At 36.0% G+C, this 13,694-nt stretch overlaps 1 protein-coding gene across 1 annotated transcript in view; it reads right to left on the bottom strand.

The window, feature by feature from the left end:
* Positions 1 to 4,259: 4,259 nt before the first annotated feature.
* Positions 4,260 to 13,694, bottom strand: part of PRPF38B (pre-mRNA processing factor 38B) — a 14,818-nt gene continuing 5,383 nt past the window's right edge. The window contains exons 2-6 of the mRNA XM_044672231.1: positions 9,891 to 9,959; positions 9,224 to 9,375; positions 9,084 to 9,144; positions 6,697 to 6,920; positions 4,260 to 6,338 (exon numbers count right to left, since the gene is read on the bottom strand). Of these exons, the coding sequence (XP_044528166.1) occupies positions 5,492 to 6,338; positions 6,697 to 6,920; positions 9,084 to 9,144; positions 9,224 to 9,375; positions 9,891 to 9,959 (1,353 nt within the window). The 3' untranslated portion in view covers positions 4,260 to 5,491. The remainder of the gene's footprint in view (positions 6,339 to 6,696; positions 6,921 to 9,083; positions 9,145 to 9,223; positions 9,376 to 9,890; positions 9,960 to 13,694) is intronic.

The following is a 13,694-nucleotide window of genomic DNA, read 5'->3' as shown; positions in this document are numbered from 1 at the left end:
GTTGCTCAACTGTGAAATGGGTTTTGATTAGTTGGTCTCTCAAGGTTCTTTTCAGCACTAGATCTATGATCTACCATTTCTAATTATGCCTTCTGAAGATAAACAGAACAAATCCTTTTATAAACTCAAGGGCACTTGGTTTAGGTTTTTTTTTTTTTTTTAATCTCTAGGATTCAGCAACAATAGGTTCCCAATCCCTAGTTTATATATAGTCTTGAGGCCTTGCATGAACTTGATGCTGGAAGTTGTACCCTGAACACAATAATTCGAATGTGGCTTAAGTACAGCAGGACTAATACTTTCCTAGTCCCCTATTGCTCTGTTGACTCATGTTAAGCTTTCAGTCCACCTAAAACCTCAGCTTTTTCAAACAAGTTGCCTAGCAAAAAACTCCCTTTATCTTGTACACCTTTTGATAGTGAAGTTCAAGACTTCAGATACATTTTCATTAAACTTCAGCTAACAATTACTGAGCACCCCACCCAAGCCGTTATTAATGATTTGCAGCATAGGGATGATGTCTGAAGTCCTAGGAGTGGATGAGATCAAGATGAATGTATAAAGTGAGAATGACATAACTGGGGGAGGGGCAGGGCATTGACAAGGAGCCAAAGGAGGCATAGCTGTGGAGATAGAAATACACAATAAGTGCCACAGGAATTTCAAACATGTATCAAAATAGAGCCACCAGTCAACAGTATCTAATAGATAGCATAAAGGTTGGCAGTTAAAGTGAGATAGGCCAGTAAAGGAACTGCAGGCCCAAGGGAATGTTTTCATATAGGAGAGGTGTCCATAGTTTTAAGGTTGAACAGTGAGGAGGGATTCAATTTCAGGAATTAGAAATTAAAATGTACCAGAAGAGACAGAATGAATTTTTAGCATAAATTACCCAATACAAGTTTGACTTGAATTTTATAGACCTTGTAATATGTAAGCACTTTTTTGAAAAAAGAGGATCTTATTTAACTCTTAGCATTCAAAGTGGGCAAAGCATTATTTCTATCATTGTAGCTCTAGGACTTAGTGCCTGACATGAGCAGGCACTTAATGTTTGTTGAAAGAGAAAGCCTACAAAAACAATTTTTCTTTCCTACTGCTGGACAAGATGTGAATCAGCAAGTTCAAAAAGGGATATGGGAGATGCAACTTGGTTTGGAAGATAACTGGGGTATAGGGAAGTTCACTGAGGTAATTAGGGTAGGGGAAGCTGGATTCAAGGGGTTGCTGATTTCCAAATCATGAGATATTCAAACCTAAGTACAAAAATGTCCTTCAAGGCAAAATAAAATGATCTTTCATTCAGCCAAGCAGAAGGAATTAATCTGCAAATTAACATGCTCGTCATATGCAATCATGTCAAAGTGGCTATGTACATATATCCCATGCCAATTTATAAAGAAATGTCTACAACTGTACTTTCAAGGATGAGAAGGAAAATAATTGTTTAGAAAACTGGGGGAGTTTTTCAGGCAAAATAAATACATCTAGAAATTTATAGTTGCTCTACCTCATTTTTCATTTGCCTTTTAAGTCAATTCAGGACCATGTTTCATTTTTACTGCTGCTAATTCAGTGATGATATTTAGAAATATTTCTAATCACAGCTGAAAAACCCTTTAACTTTAATGAGAAACAATGCAGAAAGCCCCCTAGAGGGACTAAACCACAAACTTAAATACGGCTAAAAAGGGCAACACTCAACATACTTACTTTATGACAATATTTTGATACACTAACACATGAAGGGAATTTAATTGCAGTTAACATTTTCCAAAAAGATGAAAACTCAAGTTGCAACAAGTTATCTGAGGATGTGAAATGGACTCTGTTTAAGTCATACGATATAAACCCCCTACACATAAGGGAGGAAAAGGACTGAGAAATGAAACAATACTTTCACAACTACATCTTTCCCCAGTCTTTCTGGAAACTACTTTTAGAATATGAATCATAGCAACTACACAGTACTTAATAACTAGAATAGTTTAAATGTACAGGATAAAAATGGATCATTTCCTTCAAAGAACACTGAAGGTTCAATGCCCGGCACATAATAGGCGCCTAATAAATGTTCACTATGACTTTTAAAATTACAATAAAGCAAATAGAAACACACAAAAACTAGTGAGAACAATTTTCTTGTCCTTATCACCCTAAATTTAAGTTTCTTACATTTCATTATCTACTGAGACTTACAATGCTGAAACAAGTAAAATTATATTCAAAATAGCACCAAAATTTAGACATGCTAAATCCATTCCCCACCCCCACCCCCCACCTTCAAGCCAATAATAGGCTTCTACTTGTTTGTCTTACACCCTGAAGACTTTGGATGTTTACCTACAAAGTTAAGAAATGGGATTACTGAATGTCTACAATATTCTTATTGGGCCTTTTAAGTCACAATTGATACAAATAGTTCAAAATTTGTCAGGTGATTTACATATTCTAAAGATATAATACTGGAGTTTAAATGATTAGAATTGTAGGATTTTTTCCAGGAAGGCTGCTAAAATTAGCTAGTTCAGACCTTTAAATTCACTCATGATTTTTTCTTTCATGACATCAAGATTAATCTTTCCCACTTTGCTTTTAGATTTCCAGTTTTATCACCAACCTAAATTCTAAAATCTTGCAAAATGGTATACACTCTAGTACTACAGGGGAAAAAAAACTGAAAACTGATCCTAATGGAAGGAAATTGTAATGAAAACACCTCAAGTTTTCTGAATGGTGGTATGAAGGTATGCTCCCAAAGTCCCTTTTGCCATCTACCTTTTAAAAATTATTTGGAGGGGGCAGCTGGGTAGCTCAGTGGATTGAGAGCCAGGCCTAGAGACGGGAGGTCCTAGGTTCAAATCCGGCCTCAGACACTTCCCAGCTGTGTGACCCTGGGCAAGTCACTTGACCCCCATTGCCTACCCTTACCAATCTTCCACCTATAAATCAATACACAGAAATTAAGGGTTTAAAATAAAAAAAAAAATTATTTGGAACTCCCTATACCATACCTTTCCCATTTTACTTTTTACATTGGAAAATACCAGAATCTTTATTCCAGACTCCAGTGAAAATACACAATTCATTTATACCTAACTTGGATTGCCAGATCCCTTAAAAAACTTAAGATATTTCCCCCTTCATACCACTAATTTGAGCAGCTAATTGATTTCTCACTTTTCCTGAGGGATGGCTAGTGACATTTTTGGGTAGACATCCAAAATTCCTGAATCACTTGATTCTTTACCACTATATACATGCACATAATGCTAAAGCAGGAAGGAAAGGAGCTTAGATCTGGCCCAACATCCTCAATCTGCATTTTTAAAAAGGAGACCCAAAGAGACTGACTTGGCTTATTCAGTCTCTACAAACCAGGTTTCCTAAGTGTGAGATCCAGTGCTCTTTCCATTATAGATACTATAGTGAAAATAGCACTAGTTACATCAGAGCCATTAAAATGGACACAGAAAAATTGCTTAATGTGACTTAAGTACAAAACACTATTATACAAGCTTAACATTTATACAAGTTAGACGTTTGACTTTGAAGAAACTTTTATGTCATTCATCCTTAAATATATCTATGACTGAAAGTTATCACTATTTCCAAATGAGGAATGATAATAGGATGTATCTGAGGTTGGATGGTGTCAATCTAAAGATTGAACAGTCACATAGTTGATTCAAATTGTAGTTTTAGATTATACAGCCTATTCATACATGCTTTGACTCTCCTTTTACTTTCCAAGTGGACATTTTTTTCAGATTATTATAGCATATCAAATTAAATCATCAAAATTTTCATTTTTTAATTTAATAGTCACTTTACCATTCTGGCTTCTTAAAGCCAGAGGTAAACTTGGTTCTAAGTAAAAAGAAAAAATAATAAAAAAAGATAGCAAATATATATACCATTAAAAATACGGAGCAAAGTATGGAGGAGGAAAAAGGAGCCAAGTCAAGGAGTAATGTGTTATACATCCCTCCTATTGGGATTCAATCCTCAATAATTGCTTAATTTTGGAGTTGTAAACAAGCTAAAAAAACTTAATACATAGCATTAGCAAAGAATATTTCAAGCTTTTAGTCATAGGCTTGCGCTTTCCTCCTCATTCTTTTGCCACATTATCTAGTTAGTGCAATGTTACCAAACTGTAGGTTAAATATTTACTTAAGTTTCACAATGATCCACCATAATAAATTCTCATTTGAATGTTTGTAAAACAGATGGGGGAAAAGTCAACACCCAGAATAAAGGATTTAATCCAGTGTTTATTCCAGACTCATGATGGTTCTCCTCAATCAGTTTACATGTCATAAGAACAGCCTATTAAATAATTTGCTGACTGATGATTCCTTAATAATGCATTATAGCATTAATACTTCTCTCTTCTAGATGAAGTTCTCAAACTCAAACAGCAATTGTCAGTATTAATAAAAAACATGTTATGACTTAAAAAAAAGACACTATCAAGGTATCTCATAATTTAAATACTTTTCCATTTATAAAAATGCTTTGGAAGCTTTGAGGCTTGAATATTTTTCTTTACCAAGCTGTTCCTCCCTCTCATCTCATATAGGTTAGTGTAGGGTTGCTGCAAGAATGCTAGGCTGCTGGCATTGATTTTTTTTCCTTCAATATTAAATAAAAAAATCTGAGACTGAATTAAAGAAAAAAATTGGTTACATAACATGAAAAATTTCAAAGTAATTAAAAAAAAAGATTAAGTGTATAAAGTCCAGGCTTACTAACACAATGTCCCTTTGAGGTACCATTCTAAAAGGGACTACTGAATAAACTGCAGCCTTATTTAAAACCCTGCATCAGAAATTGATAATTCTTGAAAACTCACACTAAAGGTAGCGTTGTCAGGAATCTAAATGTAATACATTTTAAAAAGTTTTCCAAGGTATGATACAACGAACAAGAAAGTTAATCCTAGCCTTCATGTACGTTGTCTGCACATAAATATTTCTGTTATAATACACATTCAAGACCCATTCTGAAAGTCTTCAGTTCCTATAATGCAAAGCACAGCCATGCTAATTAACTTCAGTACAGAAACCATAATCCCACATCTACAAAACAAAAGTAGAATTAGTGGCAGTTTATTGCCTTATACAAATTTAACCAACATGGCAACCATGCCAAAAGAATTAAAACATTTTCCAGGACATATGTACATACTGTACATTTCAGAAACAACCAAACAATAAAAATGCAAGAACAATCATTGCATCATGAATTAAACTCAACATATGGATGGAAACGTCAATGCAATAAATGGGATTACAAAGGCACTTCCCTACACAAAATGGGAAATGAAAATCTGCAGCCTATAAAGGGGGAGGTTGAAGAGTGTGGAACTACTGCACAATCTCAACTTTAAGGAAGAAAAATAAGCAGGATTTAATCAAACATTTATAGGATTCAATGTGATCCACTTTTACAAAATAAACAAAAAAAAAAAGAAAAAACAAAAACTTCACACAGTCTCATCTTTGTTTTTATGCTGCTTTTCTTGGCTCTCACGCTCTGTACTCTGGCTCCTCCGACGATCCTGTTTGTCAGACTGGTCCTTGCTATCACTGTGCTCTCGTTTGTGAGAACGTTCTTTGCTTCTGCTACGTTTTCGGGATTTTTCTTTGCTGGGACTATGTTCCCGTTTTCTTGACTTTTCAACACTGCCAGTTCTTCCTCGACTGCCACTCCTGCTTCGTTTGTTTGATTTTTCTTTACTCTCGTTTTTATGTTTACTTGTTTTCTCTTTGCTTCGGCTTCGACTGCGCTTTCCTGTATTTCTACTTCGGCTTCTACTTCGATGTTTTCTCTCCCTGCTTCTACTCCTACTGTGTTTTTTCTCTTTTTTTGAATCTTTTTTCTCGTCCCTGTGCTTCTTTTCATCTTTATCCTCCTTATGCTTCTTCTCTTCCACTTCACTCCTACTTCTCCTTTCTCTTGACCTTTCCCTCTCTTTTTCTCTTTCAGTGCCTCTTTCTTTATCGTAATCACGGTCTCTTCTCCGGCCTCTCTCATTCTCTTTTTCCCGTTCACGATCTCTGTCCCTCCTATCTCCCTTTCTATCACGACTCCTACTTCGACTTCTGTGTCTCTCCCTACTTCTGCTTCGCCTGCGCTCTAAACCACGATCAATGCTTCGGGATCTTCGCCTTTCCTTTTCTCTCTCCTTGGCCTCGCGTTCTAGTCGCTGTCGTTCCTTCTCTCTTTCTAATTCTCTGTCAAAACTAGAAGAACCATGGCCTTCTCGATGATGGCTTCTACTTCTGGATCTTCTTGGTGACCGCCTTGGGCTCAACGACCTTCTTGGTGACCTAACAGTTCAAAAACAGATAATATAAACTATTATAAACACTTACCATAGAGCTCCCTTAATTATTTTTTTCCTTTTAATCATTAAGCTCTTTTAGTGCACTTAAAACTACTCAATTTAAACATGTTTTAGAAAAAGTTGAATAAAACAAAGTACTTGCTTATTCATATTCAAAGTCATGTATACTTTGAAATATACTAGAAAATGATTTTTAGAACAAGAGCTAAAGGTTTCTAATTGTAAAAGCCAACCATGAGGAACAGACATATTTTCATGCATGTATGCTTTAGATAGGTAAATCTAACTTTGTATCAACACACAAAGAAAGGACAAATATAAATTCTGAAGTTAACTGATACCTTGAACGTCTACGTTCGGTATGTCGGTCTATTTCTTCAATTCCTTCCTTCCCATCTTTCTTGATTTTCCTAGGTCTTGTTTTAATTTGTTGATCAATATTTTTCTGAACTGGAACAGGGATTCTTGGAAATAAGGTGGAAAACCACTCTAATTTGGTAAGAAAAGAACGAAGCATTTCTCCAATGGTCATTACGCAACCTCCACCAGCTTTCACATCCAGGTCCTACAAAAACACAAAGAAAGACACCCTAATGGTCAGAACCAGGTATTTTTTACCATATAAATGAGCACTATAAAATTTATTACCATTTTTGAAATTTCAAGTATTTTTTTAAGTCTAACAGAAATTCCAATGTGTGTACCTTTCTAATTTGATAATCAAAGATACAGATAAGACACTAAGGCTTAGTGTGTGCATGCAGGTAAACACAAACCCTGCAGCCTTTTGGTAGTATAAAGGGGCCTGATCTCAGTGAACAGGAAAATGCAAGTCTTTTAGTACTCGGTCATGTGGAACAATCTTACTTTAAAATTAAAGCCCACATAATTCAAGTATGTATTCCTCTAAGTAATTCTGTGGACATATGATTGCACACAATCATACCTAGCATTGTGTCCTAGCTACAAAATGGACTGCTTCAGATAATTCCTGTCTAAATGGATCATAAAAAGTTCTAATATAAAATGAAATCCTAACAAAATTGGAAGCAATAGCAAACCAACTGCCATGAAGCAGTGAGGTTTCTAATTTAGAGTTATGTAAAAAATAAATAAATGAACAAATAATTGGAAACGCATAATCCATGATGACCATTGTCTCTGAAAAGGGTCATTACCGCATGAAGGCCTTCTTGCTATGCCCTCTCACAGCTCAGGACATGTTAGTCAGCTATTGTCAGTCCCAAACCTATAGTGCAAGCACACAAGGAAAGTGAGATTTGTTATCTAAACAGGAAAACAAGAGCTAAAGGTAAAACTGCTTGCACTCACACACATTTAAGTGTTCAGATATACAGTATTTCCAAATAAAATCGCTGCAGATATCTAAAGAAGAAAACAATAAGTTAGCTTAAACAGAGCACCTCAGACATGTGTATACAATAAAAACAGATTTAAGAGAAGCATTCAGAAACAAAACAAACAGGTAGAGGTAACAGATGGTCAAGTGGAAAGATTTTCCATCTGAAATATTCATCAAAAGAGAAACTAAGCTTTATATAGGTTGTGATTATGCCCTAACATTAAAAAGTTCTTCCTTTTGGCAGCTTAAAACAAAACATGCAAATTAAAAAATGACAAATGAAATCTATCGATGGGCACTATTCATGTAATGAAAAGCAAAAATGTAAAAGTTCTCACTAAAGCAATAATTTTGGCAAGTCTGATAGTTGCCTAGGTATATGAATTTAGGATAATTAATAAAATAATAGATGGAAGTATAAAGATTTTAGTAAAATACATTTTTTCAAGTCAGAAAAAGGAAACTGCAAAAAGACTTTTCCAATTCAGTTTGTTCATTAACATTACAGAAAAAGTAAAAAAAAAAAAAAAAAAAAGCACACAAGTAGGAAGCTGCCCTATAGGAATGCCAGGCAGTAGAATCACAGGGAACAGAGCTCTTCCTTCAGTAATTATTTACTGAACATTCAAGTCTTCCAGAGCTCACCACTTGCTAGGTAAAAACAAAAACAAAAACAACCAACCATGTAAGTTATTAAGCTCTAAGGCAGTCAGGGTTCCCAGGGTAAATAAGAAACTTCAAGGTACATTTAACCCAACATAAAGTAGAATGCTAAATTTAGGATTTAAAAAAAATTATGAAGACTTGTTCAATAGAATCATTAATTTTTTAAAAACCAATTTTATAATCATAAGCATACATTTATTGGAAGAAACAAACTTAGGGGCTAAGTAAAACTTAAAAAGTTTATTAAAAGTAGCAATCAGAAACTCTAAAGACTGTCTTTCTACCACCATGGATGATCTTAAAAACAATAAATTATTTCTTAATCATAAATTTACACTTTCCTAAAACATAAGGGCCACTAAAAGGAAAAAATGACTTAGAAGTTTAACAAGGGCCAACAAAAGTTTAAAAATTGAAGTTCAAACATTTTAACCACATTTTTCTCATGTGCTCTGAGATGGCAATTTATATTATATAAAATAAATTTCAAAATAACATCAAAACTACTTATAAGAATTTAACCTAAGATTTAAAAACAAACTATCATGTTTTAAGAAAAATAATATAATTTCAACATAATCCATTATAATAAATTTAAATTGAAGGAAGTCTACAACACAAAAGTCAAAGAATTTATTTTAAAGAGAAAAAAACCCATAGAAATCAGAAGAAAACAAATTATTACCCTTGCTGACATACCTCTTCATCATCAAGGAAGGATTCAAACCAATCCCAGAGATCTGTTGGGGGCTGTGTGTACCTGGAATTGCAAAAGACTATAAATGTATGATATTTAATAGTGATGCACTGACTGGTAAATAGAAGGTATGAGTGCTTACCTTATATACATAAATCCAAGGGCCCTAATATATGGAGAATCTGTATGTGTTATGAGACCCATCACTTGCTTGCGAGTGAGTTTCAAAGTAAATAACTTGTATAACAGGCAAAATGCTGTAGAAACAATTCCTCCTGTTCCAACACCTCGAACCTTGGAAGGGAGGGGAAGGAGGGAGGGAGATAAGAGATTGAGCATCAATAGTTAACACCAAAAAGTTGACCTGAGATCTTGGCTAGATTTCAGGAGTTCTGAGAATTTAGGGGGAAAAAAATTTTACATCTTTGTTTTTATTACTTTCTAAATTTGGAATTTCTTTCATTTATGAATGTGGACAATATATTCTCTTACTCTGAGAAGGGTCCATACGCTTTACCAGACTGCCAAAGGGGTCAATGAGACAAAAAAGGTGAAGAATCCCTGGTCTAGATAATAATGGCAAGTATCAATATTAGCAGCAAAAAAATCCAAGAGGGAAGAGTAATACTGTAATTTTCTGACCCTATTGGTCATCTGAATTCAGATTTTTTCAATTTTAAGAATTGTTTCTTATATGTGTCAACTGTTTGTCTAAATAATATAAAAGTCTATATTGTATTTGTAATACATAAACTTAAAATCTGTCACCAGACACAGAAAAACTTAAGAATGCACGTACTTCTACTTACCCCTCCGCACATCCCTGTCTGGCCTGCTGTTTTTCTGCTTCCTTTTTCCCACGGCTCAACATGTGTGACCTGGAAATATCAAGAAGGTTAACTATCACAACATTTATTCTTTAAGCTTAAATGTCTGATAAAAGAAAACCAAAACTATTAACATAGAAACTCTTCCATGTCTTTGGAAACCATTTCTACTTTAGGACTGGACAAAATTTTTTTCCCTTATAGCTATGGACACAATACCATATTTCTGAAAAAAGTTTGATTTTTAAAAGAATACCAAAATGACTCTCTTAAATAAAACTCTTGACTTTACAAAAATAGTTTTAAATTGTTAAAGCAGCTTTGCTAACACTAACAAGCCATACATGGGGCTAGGATGTTTAATGTTGGGTAGTAGTAAAAGCATAAAATGCTCCATTTTTATGCCTGTAGGTTATAAGCTCTCTAGCCTGGAAGAAGGGTGATTGATATAACCAAAATTTTGTGGCTGGTATTTTTCTATTCTTAAACTATATAAGTCGCAATCACCACGTATATGACCATACAACATTCTCCCAAAGACTGACTTCAGTAAGTTTTTCTTTCAGGGTCACAATGACCCCTTAAAGCAAATTATCCCAAACGACAGTGAAATTAAATTAGCTCTCATTGGAGCAAAAGTACACATGCAGAAAACCAACCAACCAACTCCCTCCCTCTCCCCCCAAAAAACCTGCATTCAATGTCAGGCTGTTACCAATCACACTATAGTCACAAAAATGTGTGAAAATTTACATTCCAGTTCCAGATAAAGGCCATTAATTTCCTTCACAGTTCACCTTGTACAGAGCTGAGTATAATCTATAATCAAGTGTTAGTTTCAGTGTTTACCTGTAATATTTTTTCCCTTTCAAAAAGATCTCATTTTAGGGATGTTATGTAGAATTGTACTGTTATGGGTAAATCTGCTTCAAAGCAAATCTTTTACTTAAAAATGAAACCCTGGTTTTACTACAAAGCACAAAGACATGTCATTTTAAACTATTAACAAGAAGAGAGTATTAATGTGTTTAAAAATATAAGCAAATTTTAGAAAAAACATAAACTTTGGGCTTTGTATAAAGTAATGGCTAGGTTTAATTAACACAGGATCATCAATATAAGATTGGTAAGGGATCTTCCTCCCTTAGAAGTCACCTAGTCATTTTACCAATACAGAAATTAAGGTTCAGAGATTTTAAGTAATTCACCCAAGGTCAACCAGAGGCAGGGTTTGAACTGAGAGATCTTCTGAATCCAAATTTATGACTCTTTACATTATCACAATGCTTTCTAAGCTTCACTAATTATATTCTATGACAATTTAATTCTATTTTTGTACTAGGTTTGACTAAATTTTTTTTTTAATTCCACATTATAAAATGATGGGGCTCATTTTTGGTCACACTATTACTCTTAACCATGTCATAGCACTTTTACTATTGCAGATAACCTGTAAAGGTATCTTCTCTATCAACAACAGAAAGAGAATGTTAGCTTTAATATAGTCACCAAGACATTTCTTAGGTAGATTAAAAAACTACTTTTCTCACACTGTACTTCAAAGGTAAATGGCTGCTGCTGTTCTTTTTTTAACATATTAAAGTCAATCCTAAGTACTATGTTTTTACCCATCATTACCTTTTAAAATACTTTTTTCAGTGACTTTGTCCTAAAGAACATTTATCTGTAGTTGATCAATATAAACCTATCATCAATATTTATTGTTATAAGGCACTTAGAACTACCTTTATAGAATGTCTGAACTGGAAGGGTCCTGGGGGAGGAGAGTGATTGGGAGTAGGAAGAGTTGGATTGATGATCTCTTCTTCACAGACAAGAAAACAGGTCAAGAAAGGTTAGGTGACTTGCTCAAGGTCACAAAGCTAATTGGTGGTAGAGGGATCACCAACATTCGGCTTTATGCCAAATCCAGTGATTTTTCTATTACAACATGCTGCTTATTTTTCATTTCCCCTTTCCAATGTGTAAATATTTTATCCTGTCCAAAGAATGTTGAGATTCAGTTAAAATACTGATCAGTTTGTTAAGAATGTCCAGTGTAAGTTCTATTACACCTTGAAGTCTGTTTCAGAGATCATTTTATTAGGATCTTTGGTAATTTATACACTTTCAATTTTATAAATGAATTTTCAATTCGGAGTGAATCTTTGGGATTTACTACCTCTAAAACACACAAGTCTGTATATTTCCATCTCATCCTTCACTCTTTATATAAATCGTGTCTATTATTATTAGCACATACATGTGCAAAGATTCTTTAGCAAAATGAGGATACAAGGTCAATGCTATGAACCAATTTTCAATGTAAAAAATTACAATGGTGTCATAAATGAAGAAAAAATCATACATGTATTTCCCAAACTATTCCAGTAATAATCATATTGGAAAAGCTGCCTACCTTATAAATAATTTTTTAAAGTTCTGGCTTATAAAACTGTAATTAAATTCATAACAGACTAGTAAAGATCATTCTCAAAAAGAGAACAAAATCACCCCTGCAAAACAAACTCATTTCCCTAAAGCTGTACATGTATCTCTCAAAGCATTAACCTCTGAAAATGTCAAATGACTAATTATCTTGCCTTTGCAGCACTTACCAAGTGGAAAAATTAATATAAGGTTAAAATCTTTTTTATTAAATCATCTCCAAGACCAATAGAAATGTTCTGCTAAACACACATTTCTAATAGGTTAAGGTCTAAAAGTGATTTTCAAGTCACTTAAGTACAGTAACAGTCTTAAAAATATATTAAAAGTTTGCTAAGCCTAGTATAGTAGTAAACTTGTTTTTAAAAATATGCTATAGCATCAGGAAGCCTGGAAATTATTTTCTAGATGACATATGGTATATATCTAGCCTTAAAAAGAGGCACAGCTATGGGTAATAGGCCTAACTCTTGAGGGCAAGAACTCAAATCAGTGGTCAAGCAAACCAATCTAATTATTTGTTCATTTAGCCGGGGAAATGCATTTAAGGCGATTGAGGATGATTAATAGTGCATACCTCTACCTGCGACCCTGGGCTGCTCCGAGCCTCGCTGCAAGACTGAGTCAATCCTGCTAACGAAACAAGAACTGAGACAAGAGTGCAGTGAGGAGGCGCCAGGTTATCGCCCCAGCACAGCCAAGCCAGCACCGACCCTGCCGCTGAAGCCCAGGGCCCAGCGGATCCCTTACTACCTCCTCAACTACACGCAGGGGGTGCTTCATGTGCCCCCTGCGATTTCGGCTCCTCCAGGGTACATTTTCAGGCCTCCTGCCCTGCCCTTACCCACCACCCCTCGACTCTGACTAGCCCCCAAGTCCAGATTAGCTACGAGGCTCCGGGAGAACCCGAGGTGGGGGCCCAAACGGGGGTCGGTACGCCCACGGGCCCGGGGTGAGCAAGATCAGAGCCGAGTCGGCGCGCCGCGACTCCGCGTCAAAAGGAGTAATTGAGAGCGGTTAAGTGGAGGATCGAGTTACTCCCCCCACCCCCTCCTCCTCCTCCACCCCCGGCGGGGATCAGCGTTACCCGGATACCGGGTCCGGGGGCAGGCTGGGGGTTGGGGGAGGAGGCAGGCGGAGGAAGGCTGTCCAGGCCCCAAAGCCTGAATCGAGAAGAGGGAGAGCGGGCGGGCGGCCTCTGCCCGACCCCGCCCCGGCGGCGGCCGCAGCCACGAGAGCCGCCGGCTGGCGGGGCGGGAGGGGAGGGAAGCGGGGCAGCCGCCCGGGCCGCGGCCAAGCCTAGCCTGGCCGGATCCCGCACTCTCTTCCCCCCGCCCG

This window comes from Gracilinanus agilis, chromosome 4 (assembly GCF_016433145.1).
Source record: "Gracilinanus agilis isolate LMUSP501 chromosome 4, AgileGrace, whole genome shotgun sequence".
In the NCBI taxonomy this organism is placed as follows: Eukaryota; Metazoa; Chordata; class Mammalia; order Didelphimorphia; family Didelphidae; genus Gracilinanus; species Gracilinanus agilis.
The sequence above is the reverse complement of the archived record's forward strand: the minus strand, read 5'-3'. Positions and strand labels throughout refer to the sequence as shown.